The sequence below is a fragment of the Mobula birostris genome, chromosome 23 (assembly GCF_030028105.1).
Source record: "Mobula birostris isolate sMobBir1 chromosome 23, sMobBir1.hap1, whole genome shotgun sequence".
In the NCBI taxonomy this organism is placed as follows: Eukaryota; Metazoa; Chordata; class Chondrichthyes; order Myliobatiformes; family Myliobatidae; genus Mobula; species Mobula birostris.
The window spans coordinates 24,849,984-24,870,463 of record NC_092392.1 but is presented as its reverse complement, the minus strand read 5'-3'; the positions used below and the strand labels follow the sequence as shown (position 1 = coordinate 24,870,463).

The window sequence follows — 20,480 nt, the reverse complement described above, 5'->3', positions numbered from 1 at the left end:
GACAGATGCAAGACAAGTTTTTATTTGTATCTCAACACGCGTGACAGGAATAAACCAATCCTAATTCCAATACAACAAAACCATAGTTTGAGAGGGATGGTGGGAGGAAGGCTGTGATGATCAACAGACGTGTCTGTGCTAGGATGAGATTAAAAGCGTCATGGACTTGGCCAGATTATCTTCCTCTCCCACCCCCCACAATCCCCTTATCCCTGACTGGTCTATATTCTGGAATTCCCTACCCTAAGGGAATTTATTTATTTTGTTCACTTAGAGATAACAGGCCCTCAAGCCTGTGCCACCCAACTACACCCATGTGACTAGTTAACCTACTGCTGTCTATGTCTTTGGATGTGAGGGGAAACTAAAACACCCAGAAGAGTCCTACGTGGTCATGGGGAGAGTGTACAGACTCCTTACGGACAGCAGTAGGAATTGATCCTCGGTCATTGGTGCATTAAAGCGTAACGCTAACCTCTGTGCTACCATGTAGAGCCTCATGATGAGGACTCACTAACCATGTGGGACAGTGAGAGTGACAATAAATGCTTCCCAGTAAACGCTGCACACATTCCATACATGAGTGTATAAGTATATTATAAGTTCATAAGACATTTTTTTTGTTATCCATTGTTGAAAAGAAATCCTTCAGAAATTGCTTGTGAACTAATATGTATATTTCAGTCCTCATCAACATGAAACAAATTCCATTTTAACCCACAGAGGCAATATTTTTAACACTGTCACATACATAATTTTATGAATGGAGATAATCAGGAATCTTGAACGATAATGACCAGGGTTTGTTGGGTTTAATGGAGAAAGGTCAACTAATTATGAGTTTTTTTTGTATGCACAGAGCTAATGACCATAACAAACCATAATTAGCAAACTTACGGAATGAGGACAATCAAGATTTGCAATCAGTAGGCAGTTAACAGTGGGCTCGTCATCTCCATCTACCCAACGTAAACGGTGACAGAAACAGAAAAGACGACAAGAGCTGTCCTTTCGGTTGTTCCATAAACATAAGCCATTGGCGCAACACAGTACTGTAGTGGTTAGCACAACACCCTACAGTACAGGCAACATGGGTTCAATTCCCATCGCTGCCTGTAAGGAATTCATATGTTCTTCCCGTGACTGCATGGGTTTCCTCCGGGTGCTCTGGTTTCCTCCCACAGACCAAAGACATGCCACTTGTAGGGTGATTAGGCTAGCACTAAATTGGTGAATACAGCTCAACATTCAATACTATAATCCCCTCAAAACTAATCAACAAGCTTCAAGATCTAGGCCTTGATTCCTCCTTGTGCAACTGAATCCTTGATTTCCTCACTTGCAAACCCCAGTCAGCTCCAATTGGCAACAACATCTCCTCCTGATCATCATTAGCAACACAAGGCTGTGTGCTTAGCCCCCCGCTCTACTCACTTTATACTTATGGCTGTGAGGCTAAGCACAGCTCCAATGCCATACTTAAGTTTGCTGACACAGTCGTTGGCTGAATCAAAGGTGATGATGAATCAGCATATAGGAGGAAGAATGAAAATCTGGCTGAGTGGTGCCACAACGACAACCTCTCACATAAACAACAGGAATTCTGCAGATGCTGGAAATTCAAGCAACACACATCAAAGTTGCTGGTGAACGCAGCAGGCCAAGCAGCATCTGTAGGAAGAGGTGCAGTCGACGTTTCAGGCCGAGACCCTTCGTCAGGACTAACTGAAGGAAGAGTGCACCTCTTCCTACAGATGCTGCTTGGCTTGCTGCGTTCACCAGCAACTTTGATGTGTGTTGCTTGAACCTCTCACATAATGTTGGCAAGACCGAGGAGCTGATTATTGGCTTCAGGATGAGCAAACTGGAGGTCCATGAACCATTCCTCATTGGGGAATCAGAGGTGGAGAGAGTCAGTAACTTTAAATTCCTCTATATAATCATTTCAGACGATCTGTCCTGGGTCCAGCATGTAAGTGTCATTACAAAGAGAGCACACAGCACCTCTACCTTCTTAGCAGTTTGTGAAGATTCAGCATGTCATCTAAAACATTGAAAAACTTCTATAGATGTGTGGTGGAGAGTATACGGACTGGTTGCATCACGGCCTGGTATGGAAATACCAATGCCCTGGAATGGAAAAGCCTACAAAAATTAGTGGATACTCCTATGTTTTGTAACTCCAAAACAGAAAACGAATTGAAAGAACAACACAGGGCTGGGATAACTCGTGTACGTTTAGTTTTTTACTCTAGTGAGGTGCGTCGTGTGCTGAGCCCATTATCCTCTAATCCTTTTAACATTGTCTTGAGATTTTGGAGATATTCATTGTCATTCTTCCTATGATGACACCCAGATAACAGTGAGAGCCTGGGCAGCCTTGCAGCACTTGGTTCATAGCTCTCTGCAAGAGTGCAGGTGCAGATGCTAGTTCAAAAATAGGCCTATTATAGTGATAAAGCCCTTTATCACTTTGGACAGCTTGGACTCTTCTTCCATCTCCATCTGTAGTTAGGTCACAGCAAAGTCCACTTTACCAAAGTGTTTCCTGCCAGAAACATTTGCAAAGCTATCCTCTATCCTGGACAGAGGGTATTGATCTACTTTCAGTTCTGTTTTGATGGTGACCTTAAAATCACCACAGATCTTGACAGACGCATCCTTCTTGGCTACTGGAAGCACTGGCATTGCCCATGGGCTCCACTCGACCTAGGAAAGAATTCATTCAGCCTCCAAGTGATCTAGCTCACTGACTACTTTATCAGAGATGGTACTAGGAACTAGATGGGCTATGCACAATTTGGGTGTAACACTTTCATTTAACACTATTTTTTATCACTATCTGATATGATTGGGTTTTCCAATGCCATTTTTGAACACTGTTGTGGCAACATCCAATACCTTTCGTAATTCGCTTTCTGCTGCAGGGGATGTGGCATGCAAATGATGAATGGATCCGCAATCAAGTTGTAACTGTCTCAGCCAATCACAACCCCACAAAGCTGGGCCTCCTGTTTTCACCACAAGGAAGCTCCAGTATAAGTTCTTAGTTGGATATCTGCAGGCTTTAGTTCACTATCTTGGAAATGCCATTCAAACTCATTTTATGGAATGACCGAAACAGCTAAGTTAGTGTCCAATTCCCTTTTAATAAATTTGCCATTCACTTCTAGTGTAAGACACATTGTTTGTCTATTCACAAACAAGAGAAAATCCAAGCAACATGCATAAAGTGCTGAATGAACTCAGCAGACCAGGCTGCATCTATGGAAAAGAGTACAGCAGACATTTTGAGCAGAGACCCTTCAGGAGGACTTGCGGAGAGACGAGGAGAGGAAGAACCACAAGGTAGTAGGTGAAACTGGGAGGGTGGAGGGAAAGGAATGAAGCAAAGAGCTGGGAGGTTGATTGGTGAATTGGTACAGGGCTGGAGAAGGGGGAATCTGATAGGAGAGGATGGAGGGCCATGGAAGAAAGTAAAGGGGGAAGAGAACCAGAAGGAGTTGATAGGCAGGTAAGGAGATATGGGGAGAGAGGTAAATGGGAATGGGGAGTGGTGAGGGGGAGTATTACCAAAGGTTTGAGAAATCGATGTTCATGTCATCAGGTTGGAGGCTACCCAGGTGGAATATAAGGTGTTGGTGTTGTTCGGGTAATCTACAGCATCCAGTGAGCCTGTTGGGGTCATCTACTGTATCCGGTGCTCCCATTATGGCCTCCTGTATATCGGTGAGACCCAACACAGATTGGGAGACTGCTTTGCCGAGCACCTATGCTCTGTCCACCGGAAAAAGTTGGATCTCCCACTGGCTACCCATTTTAATTCCATTCCCATTCTGATATGTCAGTCTATAGCTTCCTCTACTGTCATGATGAGGCAACACTCAGGTTGGAGGGGCAACACCTTATGTTCTGTCTGGGTAGCCCCCAATCTGATAGCATGAACATCGATTTCTTAAACTTCCAGTAAAGCCCTGCGTCCCCCTTTCACCATTCAACTAGGCCGGTTTCTGTTTAGAAGTTGCAATTTTGTTCACACTCACTTTCATTCCTAACCGCAATTCAATTGCATTTATGTCTGCTGTTTCCATTGATACAGCAGTTCCAACTGCGCTTTTGAATGTGAGTTGTGCTTCAGTTAGGAGCTGTTTCTGAATGCTTTCTTGTCAAATTTCAGAAACTAAACAATCTCTCAGTGCATCAATAAACTCATCGCTGAACTGATAATGCTCAGAAAATCTCTTCAATTCAGCCATATAAGCTGAAACTGACTCCCCTTCCTTTTGATTTTGCTTATGGAAACCTATAGCATTCTGCAAATAGCAATACTCTAAATGCTCCTGCATTACTTTTACAATTTGAACAAGGCTAATTTCAGCTCACATGGTTAATCAACCAATATATTTATAATATTTCTCAAATAGTACTGATATAATAAATGAACAGCAGATACAGCCCAGTCCACCATGAGTAAAGCCCCTCCCACCATTGAGCTCATCTAGGTGGAATGCTGTCGCAGGAAAGCAGCATCCATCATCAATGACCCTCACCATCCAGGCCATGTATCTTCTCATTGCTACCATCAGCAAGGAGTACAGGAGCCTTAGGACCCACATCACCAGGTTCAGGAACAGTTATTACCCATCAACTATTAGGCTCTTGAACCACAGGGGATAACTTCACTCACCTCATTACTGAACTGTTCCCACAACCTTTGGACTCACCTTCAAGCACTCTTCATCTCATCTTCTCAATATTTGTTGATTATTTATTTATTATTTTTATTTTTTTCCCCTTTCTTTTTGTATTTGCACAGTTTGTGTCTTTTGTACATTGCTTGTTTGTCCATCCTGTTGGGTGTTGTCTTTCAGTGATTCTATTGTGCTTCTCGTACTGAATTGACTTTATTTCTAAGTCCTTCACATACATGAGGAGTAAAAATCTTTACATTATGTCTCCGTCTAAATGTGCAATTTATAGAACAGTAATTTGCAAAAATGGTATATACAACAGGACAGTCAATATAGCATTGAAATACAATTGTATGAATGAATCAGTCTGATGGCCTGGTGGAAGAAGCTGTCCCAGAGCCTGTTGGTCCTGGCTTTTATGCTCTGGATGGGAAATGACGAGTTTACAGTAAATGTCTGCAAGAAAATGAATCTTGGGATTGTATATGGTGACATATATGTACTTTGATAATAAATTTACTTTGAACTTCATCATTTCCTGTCAGAGTCACCTTACGTACAGATATTCCTGTACCTAGCATCACTTTACCTTCATGCAATCAATCTACGTATATAAGCTAATTTCATGCATTTATATTTTGTGTGCTCTTTAAATGATTTTTTAAAAATATTTCTTGTTTCTTTTTTGCTGCGTCGGATCTGAAGTAACAATCACTTTACTCTCCTTTACACTTGTCTACTGAGGGATGGCAATAAACAATATTGTACCTTGATATCACAGATGTGCTGAGAGATCTTGCTCCCTGGAAGTGGCCATGCAAGTAGACAGGGTGGTACAGAAGGTATATGGCATGCTTGCCTTCATTGTTAGGGGCAAAGAGTATGATAATAAAGTTTAGCTACACAAAGTATTATGTACATTTCTAGTCACCTGATTATAGGAAGGATGTGGAGACTACGGAAAGGGTACAGAAGAGGTTTACTGGATGCTGCCTGGATTAGAGAATATGTGATACAAGGAGAAGTTGGAAAACTTGACTTGTTTCTCTGGAGCTACGGAGATCAAACGGAGAACCAATGGAAGTGTATAAAATAATGAGCGACATGGATAGAGTAGACAGTCAGAATCTTTTTCCCAGCATAGGACTGTTAAATAGGGAAGGACATGCATTTAAGGTGAGTGGGGAACTGATTACAGGAGATATGCAGGGTAAGTTTTTAAAACCAAGAGTGGTAGATGCCTGGAACACGTTGCCAGAAGAAAGAAGATACGGAAGAGGGGCGGCATGGTAGTGTAGCAGTTGGTATTATAACGCTACTTTAATGCCAGTGACCGGGGTGCAATTATGCCGCTGTCTGTAGGAGTTTGTACGTTCTCCATTTGACCATGCGTATTTCCTCCGGGTGCTTCAGTTTCCTCCTACATTCCAAAGATGTACGGGTTGGTAGGTTAAATGGCCACATGGGTGGAATTGAGCGCAGTCGGCTCATTGGACCAAAGGGATCTGGCACCATACTGTATCACTAAATAAACAAATATGACAGTGGGTTTGTGAGGCTAGTAGATAGGCACATAAATATGCAGGGAATTCAAAATTCAGAATATGGTTCATTATCACTGACATACGTTGTGAAATTTGTTGTTTCGTGGCAGCAATACCTAAAAATTACTATATATTACAATAAGAATATAATAAACGGATAAGTAAATAAATAGATAAATAAACATACTAAAAAGGAACAGTGTGTTTGGCTGAAGGGTCTATTTCTGTGCTGCTATTTCAGTATTCTAATGTTCTAACAGTTCAGCATTACACTGGGAAGTTAGGTGACATTCTTGTGTTCAGAACCCTGGAATGGGTGAATGGCAGGTTTGCCTAGAAAACTAAAACCCAACCTGAAACTAATGACCGTGGCTGCTGTGAACCCAGCCCTGAGGGAGCACGTTTTCCCTGTCCAACACCACCTGCCCAATATCATTACAAAGGATGTTGTTTTGAAAATCCCGAACTGAAAACCTACACATATATGTGACCCAGCATTTCAGACAAGGAAAAGCACGTGCTAAAATGTGTCTTATTTTCTGTAGTAAGCCACATACCCGGCTTAGCCTCAGCAGGCACACATTGTTGAGCTCAATTGGAATCAGGTCATGTAGCTAGGCTTAGGGGGCATAGTGCCATCTACTCTTACCTCACCAGTACACACACCTTCCAAACTGAAATAAAGAACTTGGAGAAAGCAAGCGAGAGGAAACCTGAAATATACCAGCATCCTCTTCCAGCATAAGTGTTGTGTGTATTTGAAAACATAAAGATTAGCTTTATATGTCACATATACATGGAAACACACAGTGAAATACGTCGCAATGCGTCAACAAACACAGTCCAAGGATGTGCTGGGTTTAGCCAGCGAATGTGGCCATGCATCCAGCACCAACATAGCACATCCACAACTTACTAACCCGCACGCCTTTGGAATGTGGGAAGAAACTGGATCATCCAAAGGAAACCCAGAAGTCATGGGGAGAATGTACAAACACCTTACAGGCAGCATGGGGAGTTGAACCTGGATTGCTGGCATTGTAAAGCATCATGCTGACGTCTAGGTTATGGTGCCAGCTTGTGTATGCAAAACGTGTATGCAAAAGCATTTATGCCTACAGAAGAATGCACATACATCAGTTCATTTGTGCATGCTTTAATGTGTATACTATGAATGCATACCAATATTAATGTTTTTGATAACGAACACTCCTATGACATATGGTATCTAAGGCTGGGAGTCACTGCAGGCTCTGCACGGAGGTTTCTCTTCTTACTACTGTAACAGCTGGTAAAGGTTTCACTGCTAATGTAATGGTCTTTCTGTAGGAGCAGTGTTTGGGCTATTGTTGGAGACAACTGCTGCTTCAGAATGCGAGCCATCCAATCAGGGGAGTGGGCTTTTTTGTGAGCCTGACATCAGTGTGAGTGGGGTCTTTTGTTCGGCCAGAGATGGGGAGAGAAGACGCTGGTGAGAACTAGTGGTAGAATTCAACTCGGTGGGGACTGGGATTCGATGGAGCAAGGTGTGGAAGTCTACTGAGGATCGATGAATATGATTTTTTGAAGAGTTAAGCTCTAACTTGTGCATATTTGACTGCTTAATTATAATGGCCTCTTTTTTTTTACTTTCTTTTCTTTATTAACCCTTTAGTTAAGTTAACATTCATAAATGTAATTCCTGTAATCGTACACAGTGTGCTATCTGTAATTTCTTAGCACTGAGTTGTAACAGGGTAGCAAATTACACAGCATCCACACAGACTGGGGCTTGGGTGGGAGAGCCGTCCCAATCTCACGGGTTTGCTGGGACCAGAGTGTATATTCCCTAGACTTACGCAGCCCAAGGAAACTGGGGTTTCACTACCACCAGGGATGAAGTAAGGGTACCTGAGGATCAAGGATTCGAGAATTGTCACCTTGTCGTGCTGGAGAGGATCCTGAGATCTTGAAAGCTTAGCTTCTGGTAGGGTCACCCATGGCAGTAAGGTCAAGAGGGAGGATCTACATAGAGAACAATTCAACCAAGACCTCGGCAGTGGAGCTGGTGGAAGATGATGACACATCACGATGACAGTGAAGGTGGAGGAAGACTGCAGCAGTGCAAGTTCCCCAGTCATTTTGCATTCCATGCCAATGGACCCTGCCCTCAATCTGTCAGGGACCGTGTTGTGTCTGCCCATGCATCAGCCTCCCCACGTTAAGCAGGGTCAGGCATAGCCATTCTACATTAAGGAATAACCCCTTAGGAGATCATCATACTCGACTCAAGTGATCACACTACAGGAGCCTGAAGCCCCACACTGAGTGACTTAGGAACAACTTTGCCTCTACCATCAGATTTGAGAACAGTCCATGAACCTACAAACAGTATTTTGCTCTTCCTTTTTTTTTGAACTATTCATTTACTTCAGTATTTTGCAGTAACTTTTACACAGTTGTTACTGCAAAACAAAAAAAAATCACATCATATAAATCAGTAATAATAGACCAGATTCAGATATCATGATAGTATAGATCCGGTTATGAATATTTCTTCTCTTTGCTGCTTAAGCAATTTTCTACACTGATCCTATAGGAACACAGAATAAGAAGAGTGATGTTATCACTGGATACTCAAACAGCAATTCTATCCCCATCAAGATCTATAAGTAAATGTTAAACTACTTATCAGATTGGAGGAAAAAACCTTTGTAATTTAACTCCTCTCCAGACGAAAAGGAAAAAGGTTCTACTCTTCCAAATATTTACTCAGCCAAATTGAAGATCTCTGGTTCTAATGCACCAAGAACCTCAGAGAGACGTTTATCTGCACCTTTCAGCTTAAAAGAGAATTTTTGGAGAGAATTTTAAAGGTAGATTGCTAAGAACTCCCTGAACATTGGGTAATTAGTTCTCTGTCAGTTGTGGAGGTGAGTCATCCACTCCATAATAGACCAAGCTTCAAAGCTATTCCTGAACTGAATGCTCTGCTTAATAGTTAGATTCTGGTCTGGATGCTACAATTAAATTCAGTAATTACCCAAATGAATAATGGTTGTGGAATCTAGCTCATATGCTGCTTCAGAATATTATAGTTGTAGATTATTGCCAGTCTTTTAATTGCAAAATTTTTGTGAGCTGTGTATTTTGACTTTAACCCACTATCCATAAGTTACCTTAAAGCCTAGATACAGGTAACTGCAACAGAACTGCAGCTGAGCAAAAGCTGGACAAGGTTGTAAACTCAGCCAGTTCCATTATGGGCACTAAACTCCACCATGGAGGACATCTTCAAAAGGTGATACCTCAAAATGGCAACAACCATCATTAAGGTCCTCACCACCCAGAACATTACCACCATCAGGGAGGAGGTACAGGAGCCTGAAGATGCACACGCAACATTTTAAGAGCAGCTTCTTCTCCTCCACAATTAGATTTCTGAATGGTCCATCAACCTTGAACACCAGCTCACTATTTTCATTCTTTATTTGCTGCTTATTTTATAGACAGTGGATTCCAGTTAACTGGCCCACTGGTTAACCGGGGCAGCCTCTTATCAGGAACAACTCTTAAAGAACAAAATCTAATCAAGAAAATAGCTGGGATTCCCTTTGTTTATTTGGGACACTATACCACTTAATTGGGACAGGAGATTTTACTGAACAGTTTCTAACTAGTGTCAGTCGCATGCACTTGTGTGGCTGTTAGACACTGCAGTTTTTAAATAACATCAGATGCATGTGCTTTGTTATGTTATGCATTTAGGCTGATGGATGACAATTCAAAAAGCAGTGATTTTTGATAATTTAGTTTTTTATTTTGACTTTGAAAAATTTCAGACCCTTGCCAAAATGCCACAAAAAGATTTTGACACTGGACAAAAAAATTGCGCAAGGTGTCTACGCTGATTTTCTTCATTTACAGTCAATCAAAAGAACATGGCAGTGTCCACTGGATAAATTCTTCCGTCGATTACTATTACAAACTAATAGATTGTGTAACCCTTATCTAAAATTCCAAAATCCGAAAACTAAAATTGGAATTTATTTTGAACGTGACATTATGTCACAAATGGAAAATTCCACAAGATGCAGGGAAGATTCCTGGGTGATGCACAAGTCTCTGCACATCACAGATAACTGGTCTCTTTTTTATATACATTTTTAACTCTTTCCATGAAACTTCAGCTAATTGGGGCAGCCTCTTAATTGGACCAAAATGTATTGGTCCAAACAAATCCCAATTAACCAGAATCCACTGTATGTAAATATTAATTTCTTATAATAATTTTATAGTATATTTTATATATTGCAGTGCACTGCAGTCACAAAATAACAAATTTCACAACATATGCCAATGATAATAAATTGGATTCAGATTGTGAAGCTTTATTTTAATACAACATGTAGCTATGAGCTAGAATGCTCAACCTATTTCAATGACAATTCAAGTGCAACCTTTAGAATTGGATGTTTACTTGAAAACAAAAGATTTGCAGGATGATGAAGAAATGCAGTTAATTTTCTTTCTGAAGTTAGCACTGGTTGATAGACCCGCCTCTTTCTTGCAGGAATATATAATTTTTGACCAGCTAATCAGGAAAGTAGATTATTAGATTCAGCTACTTGAGTGTCCTCTAACTTCTGAAGTTGTTGCTCAAAAGTGCTTTTCAAGCCTTGACGTGGATGGGGTACAGCACCAGAAGACTATACACATACACTTAGTAGCCACTTTATCAAGTACAGGAGTAACCTAATAAAGTGTATTTAGTGCATTGAGTGTATTTAGCCAACAAAGGATGAACAAAGAGCAGCTGGTCGCTCTATGGGTTTCTGAAGACAACCAAATGGGTGGAACCTATCAGGAAATCTCATCGCTGATTGGATGGTGTAGTGAACTTTGTGCACTGAGGTCTTCATTTTGACTGTATCAGCTCATAAATAGGATCAAGGTCAAAGTATTTTTTTACTAAATTGCTCATGAAAAACTGCACTAGATTTCCTCCCCATATTGCAAATGAGTTTCTGAAATGACGTCAAATCAGCTGATTGAAAAGCATATAAAGGCCTAGCGTTCGGAGCAACAGCACACTGACGATGTCTCCTTGCATGGTGATGAGACGTTTGCAAGTAAATTGCCAAGATTAGAGAACAACTCAACCCAGCCATCAACCACCCGAGTTACACATCTTCTGAATTATTTCCAACAGTTTAGTAATTGTCCATGACACAGGTCACCATTGCCTGCATTCAAATCCAACTTCATCAACAACGTGCAGCAATCGAAGTGCAAGAAAGCCCCTCCAGCTAACAACGTCATGTCACACCTGTCTATGACTAATAACTGAGCCCTGCAGCCCAGAAACAAATTAAAGGAAAGTGAAGCAGAACACAACAGCTGGTACACGTCTGGACTGATCTGGAGTGTTTTGCCTGGAAGGGTTGTGATGGCAGATTCAGAGGTATTTTTCACCATGGAATTCGATATATAGTTAGAAAGGGAAGGGAGGGAGCAAGAGTGGAACCAGCTGCAGAGGTCATTCAAGGTGGAGATTATGGATTAACTGGCCAAATTCTGTCATAGCTTCATGGAGTTCACACTTATCACAAATACTTCTAAAGATTAAGTATTAGCTTTGTCACATGTATATTGAAACATCAAAACTTACAGAAAAAGGCACCATTTTGTGTCAGCGACCAACATAGTCCGAGGATAGTGCTGGGCAGCCTGCAAGTGGCTCTACGATTCCAGCCCCAACATAGCATGCCCACAGCTCACTAACCTTGACCTGTACTTTGTAACGTGGAGGAAACCGGAGCACCCAGAGGAAGCCTGCACGGCCACTGGGAGAACGTGCAAACTCCTTACGGACAGCAGTGGGGATTGAACCCAGATTGTCGATCGCTGGTACTGTAAAGCAGTGCCACTGAGTTGCCCTTCACTTCACTGCGACATCTTGATGGGATGATGGCGAATGCTGCAAGTGGTTTATTGCACACTGCTCTCTCCTCTAAATCAGAAGGCCGTGGCTTCTAGTCTCACGCCTGAAGACTGCACATTGAATGCTGCACCGCAGTCCTAAGGGAATGCAGCACTGTCAGAGATGCCAGCTCCCAAAGAGACTTGAAACATAAAAGCCCCAGGGCTCATAACAGAACAGGGTGACTTTTTTGCAGGTATTACTACCAAGATTTTTGGATCTTGCTGCGCGCAAACCAGCTGTCCTATTAAAAAATACCGCGATGATGTTATTTCAAAACACTTTGTTAGATGTAAGGTGCTTTGGGAACATCCTGCGCTGGTGAAAAGCACTTTATAGATGCAGGTACTTTCTTTCTGGTTTCAGCCTATGAGCAAACCTATTATTGAGTGCAAGCATAAAGGCAGAAAGACCGAGCTCCACACTATCATTATACAGTGACAACTGCTTCAATAGAACGGGTAATTCTAAACCCAGCAGCCCCATGGGACATGACACTGTCAGATTTCCAACTTCTGAGTCACTTAAATTAAAAAGTGCATCCAGCTGGAGGGAGAGAAAGAAATGATAAAAAAAAAACAGATTGTGATTTTCATCCTCTATCTCCATCATTAGCGTTGCACCCAGAACTCTGCATTGTCCTGATCTCCTATCACCCCGTAGTCATTAAATTGCCGAATTGGTTTGTTATTGTCACATGTACCATAGGTACAGTGAAAAACTTGTTTTGCAGGCCATCCATACATTTCATCACATCAGTACACTGAGGTAGTGCAAGGGGAAATAATAACAGAATGCAGAATACAGTGTTACAGTTTCTCTGCGGTGCAGTTGGACAAGATGGTTCAAGGCCCTAACAAGCTAGATTGCCTATTCTATAGTTCCAGAGGAGCACTCAATAGTCTTACAACAGGATAGTAATCTGGGGTGGGGTCTTAGATTATGTTGGCTGCTTTACCGATGCAGCGAGAAGGGGAAGCTGGTTTCCGTGATGTACTGAGCTGGGTCCACAATTCTCTGTAGTTTCTTGGAGTCAGGGGCAGAGGACTAACATATTTGGGTTCCGGACTGACTGACACTTTGGTTTTCTTGTTTTCAAGTTTCGCTCTAACCTTTGGCCCTCTCTATCTCTGTAATCTGTTATAGTTTAAGAGCACACGGTGATGACCGCAGTCCTCCATTTCTGGCTGTTGGCTAATCCTGGATTTATTCTTCTCCAGCACTTGTGCCATGCCCTCAGCCGCTGAGCCCTGAGCTCTGGAATTCTGTTCCTGAACACTCCCGCTTCTTTAGATGCTCCTCAATGACCTGCCCTCGAATTCCAAATGCCCTCTTAAGCGGCTCAATTTCAATTAATGATTGATTATGCTCTGGTGAAAGTTTTAAATGTGAGTTGTTATCAATAATGGTACTCCTGGTGGCTTCAATCTGGCCATCTGTGGTTACTGACCATTCACTTTCCTTACTATTTAAGTTTCAATTAAAAATAGGAATTGCCAAACAGAAACATTCAGAGGTCTAAAAATGGTTGTTTCCCACCATGGTCCAGAAGTCCATCCACTTACTTTTATTAATGAAACCGGAAATGAGCTGTAGTCACACAAACAAACAGGCTATGACCTGCTACTAACTATATCCATAAATGTTGGATTGTGCAGTGGAAACTGATAGAGTCATGGAACCATAGACTACTACAGCACAGAAGTAGGCCATTTGGTCCATCCAGTTGATGCCAACCCAATCTTTTACCTAATTTCATCTACCTGCACCCGGACCATAGCCCTCCAACTCTCAAAAAATGTGCTCTGCAACATCTGGCTAAATCACATTATCGCAAAGAAAATAAAGGTAGGTATTTTACACAGAGAGTGGTGGGTGCATGCATGGTGCCAGGGGTGGAGGTAGAGACAGATACATTATGGGAATTTTTGAGACACATGGATGATAGAAAAATGGAGGGCTCTGTAGGAGAGAAGAGTTAGATTGCTCTTAAGAGTAGGCTAAAAGGTCAGCACAACATCATGGGCCAAAGGCCCTGAACTGTGCTGTAATGATCTATGTTCTAATCCTTTCTCATCCATGTATCTATCCTAAATTTTGTTAAATATTACAATTGAACCCACATCACTGGCAGATGATTCTGCATTTGCTTCGCCTTCTAAATGAAACCTATGACTTCCCTAAATCTATGATTTCTCCTTCTAATCTCACCCAACTTGAGGGAAAAAGCTTGCATGCATTCACCCTCTTTATATCCCTCGTAATTTTGTATTCCTCTATAAGATCTCCTCTCTTTCTCTTAACCTACTCAACCTTTCCCTATAACTCCATTTCTCAAGTCCCAGCAAAAATCTGTGTTCGATTTTTCTCAAATCTTTGTCACCTCGTGTGACTCGACATGTCAGTCTCAAGTAACTTGGGCATTCTGGAACTCGAACCTCTGGCACTGCTACTAAACCCACAAGTTTTCCCCTTGGGCTTCCACTAATGGTCGCCGTGGTGGGTAACTCTCAGATGATCCACAAAATGTTTGTGCTCTATTTGGTCTTTAGGTTTTCCCTAATAACTCTCAGGCAATGCGCTCTGCAACATCTGGCTAAATCACATTACGGGAAAGAAAATAAAAATTAATTGCAGATTAAAATCCATCAACTGCTAATCAGCCTTGAATTATTCACAGCTCTGCTAATCTAGTTAAAATCTGATAAGGATTGACAAAAATAAATATGACTGACAAAATAGGCTGCATAAGCAACCACCACATAGAGATATTTGTTTGTAGTCCTAACCAAGTGCAGTTAATAACTTTATTTATGTAGAACCTCCAAAGTTTCTGAGAAACTCTCCAAAGGCTTTACATTCCCTTAAGTAGTTTTGAAATGTACCATGTGACCAGATACTTTGGAGAACAGAAACCATTCTTCTTGCAAATTATCTTTAGATGTATTTCTAACTCCTACTGGCCACTTCTTCTGATTTAGTATTCCTCAGAGACCAAGTTTTCCACTGGACTAGGAACCATTGTTGGCATCCTGAAGACTTTCCAATCATTCCTTTTGTATTCAGTTTGGCAGGCTGCCTGCCCTCTGAGCCTCACCATTGTGTGGACTACTCCAAGCAACGCAGTTACTCCAGTTACACATAAGTTACAGTTAACTTGTCATTGAAACATCAAACCAGTGACTGCTTCCTTGGAGGAATGTGAAATCCTGGTTTGAGAGTTCAAGGTGAAGTCATCTGGGGGAGTTTTGAAATGGCTAAGCTTGTTGGGTATAGAAAATCTGTGTGACCTCTGCCTCTCAACCATTAGATTTCCTGTGCAATGAGTTCTAACCTCCAGGATGAACATAGTGGACAAATTGGAACACCATACCATCCAAACTTGGACTAATATTGGCATTATTTATGTTTCACCTTCCCAAGGGATTCGAGGCGGAAGCAAAGAATTCTGGTCTTGCCACTGGTATTTATTGCTCAAGAATGAATGGGAACAAGTCACAGAGCATAAACATGTCCCTCTAATAGGAACAGACTTGAACCTGACTCAAATTAAAGGGCAGCTTCATGTGAGGAAATAAAACATTTTGCACATGAACAGTTCCTTATTGTCAAGCCTTCTCACTATCACAAGCACAGCTTTATAAAAAGAACTATTACATGCCAGCCAGGACTGGGATTTTGGGAGTTATGTTCCAGGTGGGTGAGGTTTCAACAATGAGACCCTTTGGTGGGGGTGTTAGCTGGGAATGTCTTGTCAATTTTTCAATGCTTCATAGGCCAATAATACAATTTACTGACTGCAGAACATAGATTGGGTGCCCATTTGTTTAATAAATGTAATTACGTCATAATTTATAATTGAAAGCCCTGTATTTAGTGAGTTCAGAAAAATACTGTTCATTAAAGTGTTGGCAATATCAAATGCAGTTTCCACATATATTGTACACAATGTCAACTCCTGTTGGCTCAACATGCCCACCTATATTGACTTCTCATCATAACACTTCAAGTTTAAATTTCTCATGCTTGAGCTCAAGTTCTCTGCTGGTCTTGTTCCTCCCTGAACCTGGCCCTACAATCCCCACGTTGCTCCACTTATGGACTCCTGTGCACCTCCACCATTATTAGTAGTTGCATTTCTCCCTGATCATCTCTGCTCTCTACCTTTCTCAACAACAGCAGCAGCACTAATCTATTTCCAGTCTACAGGTTCAATGTTGCTGATGTCCCAGTTGTTTTGTATTGATAAGCAGATAAAACATTACACCAAGCCAAATTAGGAGATATTATTGTCTATTGACAAATTGCTTGGTCAAAGAGTTGATCTTTAAGAAGTGTCTCACAGGAAGTACTGAGGTTTTAGGAATGAATTCCAGAGCTTGGGAATTTGGCTGCTGGAGGACAATGGTGAGACAATTAAATTTGGGAAAGGAAGAGTGTGACTTTGGACTAGTGTAGATTTCTTGGAGGATTCTGACACAGAGGTAATAGTGAACAAACATTGGTGAGACCATGAAGGGATTTGAAAGTGAAGACATGGATTTAAAACTATGTTGTTGCATAACCAGTAGCTGGTATTTGTGAACAAGCAAACTAAGTCATGGCATGAGGTAAAATCAGTAAATTTTACTCATTTAAGTAAAAATTAGCAGAGTTTTGTGTAGCAACACACAGAAAATGCTGGAGGAATTCATCAGGACAGGTAGCATCTATGGCAAAAAGTACAGTCGACATTTTGGGCCGAAACCCTTCGGCAGGTCTCGGCCCGAAGCGTCGACTGTATTTTTTTCCATAGATTCTGCCTGGCCTGATGAGTTCCTCTCACATTTTGTATGTGTTGCTCAGATTTCCAGCATCTGCAGATTTTCTCTTGTTTTACAGTTTTGTGTAGCATAGGGAGTAAAGCGAGGAAGACCAAATAGAACTGTAATGTAGTGGTTCAGCTTAGAGGCAACAGAAGTCTCTCTGCTGTTAGAGATCCCCTTAAAAACCCATCTGCTAGACCAAGACTGCACTCAACCCTCCCAATAAACATTCTGTCTGCTTCATGTCCTCCATCAGACATTTTGGTGTATCTGCTCATTTGAAGACACCAAATCAATGCCCATTGCTTTCTCCGCAACATGCTTACTTCACAATAAACTGAGAAGGAAGGACAACATGTGCATGCCTAACCTTAGGGGTAAAAATTGCAGAAAATGAAGAATTAATTAATCCAACTTGTCAACTTGGTAGAAGTGAAAACATTAGAAGCAATTGGAAAGATGATTGGATGGAGATGATTCTGACCATATTTCTTTGCACTGATGAGCGAACAGTTTCCCCCATCTGTAATTCTCTTGTAATGCTCAGTGGAATTACAGAGGAAGTAATAAAGATGTACAAGGCTTCAAAGCTGGAAAAACCATGCTGGTATTCATGGACACACTCCCACCATCTTAAACATCCACTGAAATTCCATCCATGTGAGGTAATCCAGGCTCGTGAAAATGTTCCATACTGTGACAAGCACTGTTTCATGATCCAGTTTCAAACTCAGGAGAAACACAAGACCATCCAACAAACATATTTTGCTGTAGAAAATGCCAGGTGCCTACCTTTGTAATGATCCAGTTATCTCTGTGCTGTTCTGTCTGTAAAAGAGAAAGAAAACATTAACTTAAAAACAAGTCTTCATGGATATATTTCAGTTTTCCAAACCAAGTCTCACTGGAATTATAGATACATGATGGTTAGCAACAAGCCTGGGAACACCACTATCACCTGGAAATTGCTCTCCAAGTCACACACCATCCTGACATGGAATATATTCAAGGAATCTTTTACAACTCGTGCTCTCAGTATTATTGAAATGTTTATATGCACAGTTTGCCTCCTTTTTGCACATTGCTTATTTATGCATGGTTTTTCAGATTCTATTGTACTTATTTATTTTTCCTGTAGATGTTTGCAAGAAAATAAATCTGAAGATAGTATATAGTGACATATACACTCAGTGCCCACTTTATTAGGTACCTTCTGCACCTAATAAAGTGGCCACTGTGTATATGTTCCTGGTCTTTCTGCTGCTGTAGCCCATCCACTTCAAGGTTCAAACCAGTCTGGCCAATTCTTTTCCGACCTCTCTCATTAACAAGGTGTTATTGCCCACAGCACTGCCATTCACTGAATGTTCTTATATGTTTTTTGCACCATGCTCTGTAAACTCCAGAGGCCATTGTGCGTGAAAATCCCAGGAGATTAGCAGTTTCTGAGATACTCAAATCATTCCACTGTCAAAGTCACCTAGATCGCATTTTTCCCCATTCTGATGTTTGGTCTGAAAAATAACCGAACCTCTTGACCATGTCTTCGTGCTTTATGCATTGAGCTGTTGCTTGGCTGATCAGATATTTGCTTTAATGAGCAGAGGTACAGGTGTACTTAATAAAGTGTCTGATGACATATGTCCTTTGATACTAAATCTACTTTAAACTTGGAACTTTGATTCCTTCACTGTAACTGCGTTAAAATCCTGGAACACTCTCACACACGTCAAGCAGTTTAAGAAGGAAGCTCACCACCACCTTCTCAAGAGCGGCCAGAGTTGGGCAGCTAAATGGAGGCACAAGAGACTGCAAAAATCTGGAGCAACGATCTGCCGGGGAAACTCACTGGATCGAATAGCATTCAGGGGAGGAAGGGAATTGTTGATGCGTCAGGTCGAAAACATAATGTGTGGTGGCTGTGACCTGAAACGTTGACAATTCCTTCCATCTCCCACAGATGTTGCTTGGCACCCTGAGGTCTTCCAGCTGATTGTTTGTTGCTCCATTGGCAATTAAATGCTAGTTTATCCTTTAGATATAATGAGCACTGATAGACAGTATGATTGCCAATTAGTGAACTTGTTACTGCTCTTAGTTAAAGACCTGTATGGCCGGTACACACTGATTACAAATTGGAATTCCCCTCTAACATTTCTCCTTCCTCACTGCTGCTACTGTTTTGAGCAAAGACTTGAATGGACATTGAAGTTTCAACACCCTAGGTGGTCTGCTGCAGGGAAAGGCATAGTCATTGCTCCTGCTTTGAGTGGGCTCTTCCGTGCAATGGGATGGTGGAAGCCTATGCACTATAATGCCCATCTCTGTGACAAGAGTAATCTACAATATGGCATCAAATCTATCAATATTAGGCCAAGACAGAGTGGAACGTGGGAAGGATGTTTCCAGTGGAATATAGAACATTACAGTATAGTAAGGCCCTTCAGCTCATCACATTGTACTGACCTTTTAATTTATTCTAGGATCAATATAACTCTACCACATAACATTCCATTTTCCTATCATCCATCTGCCTACCTAAGAGTCTCTTAAATGTCCTTGGCTGTCCACTCTATCTTTGCGTCTTATCATTGTATGTACCTCTTTTGCCACTTCAGATTCTCCTTTGCTCCAAGGTGAAAAGCTCTGCTTCACTCAAGTTCTCCTCATAAGACATACTCTCTAATCCAAACAGCACTCTGGTAAATCCCTGCACCCTCTCTAAAAGCTTCCTGTACTGAGCTGACCAGAGCTCAACATAATACTCCAAGTGTGGACTCACCAGGGTTTTGTCGAGCTGCAACATTACCTCACGGCTCTATCAACTTGTGCAGGATCAATGAGGATATGGGCATATGGTCATGGAACCCAAGATCTCTCTGTACTCCCACACGGCGAAGAATCCTACCATTAATTCTGTATTCTGCCTTTAAATTTGGCCTTTGAAAACGAATCACTTCACACTTTTCTGGATTGAACTCCATCTGCCTCAGAACAGAAGTTCATTCCTTTAGAACAGAGATGAGGAAGAATTTATTTTGCCAGAGGGTGGCGAATCTGTGGAATTCATGGCCACAGATGGCAGTAGAGGCCATGTCATTGGGTATATTTAAAGTGAAGGTTGTTAGGTTCTTGATTGGTCAGGGTGTTAATGAATATTGGAAGAAGGTAGGTAGGGTTGAGAAGAAGGAAAATATATCAGCCATGATAAAATGCAGGAACAGACCCAATGGGCTGAATGGCCTATATCTGTTCCTATGTCTTATGGTCTAAATCCAGTTCCAGTTCCCAACCTGATGTGTTGTAATTAACACTTGTTCCTCCTGTAGTCTTTTGACTTGGGTCAGCCTATTGAGACATCTGTTTTGAACCCATTCTCCAATCTCATTTACGATTAGCTCAATAAAATATTATTAAACTAGCTACAGAATCCAATCATTTTTCTTTGGCTGCCTACATTTTAAATAACCTTTCTTTT

General features: G+C 41.4%; 1 protein-coding gene across 2 annotated transcripts in view; it reads right to left on the bottom strand.

Annotated features, from left to right (window-relative positions):
* Window positions 1-20,480, bottom strand: part of celf2 (cugbp, Elav-like family member 2) — an 809,970-nt gene that overhangs the window by 549,103 nt on the left and 240,387 nt on the right. For both annotated transcript variants that reach the window (XM_072241427.1, XM_072241413.1), the window contains exon 2: window positions 17,795-17,830. Coding sequence is in view for 1 of the 2 variants with exons in the window: in XM_072241413.1 (XP_072097514.1) it covers window positions 17,795-17,830 (36 nt within the window). In the remaining variant the exon portion in view is untranslated. The remainder of the gene's footprint in view (window positions 1-17,794; window positions 17,831-20,480) is intronic.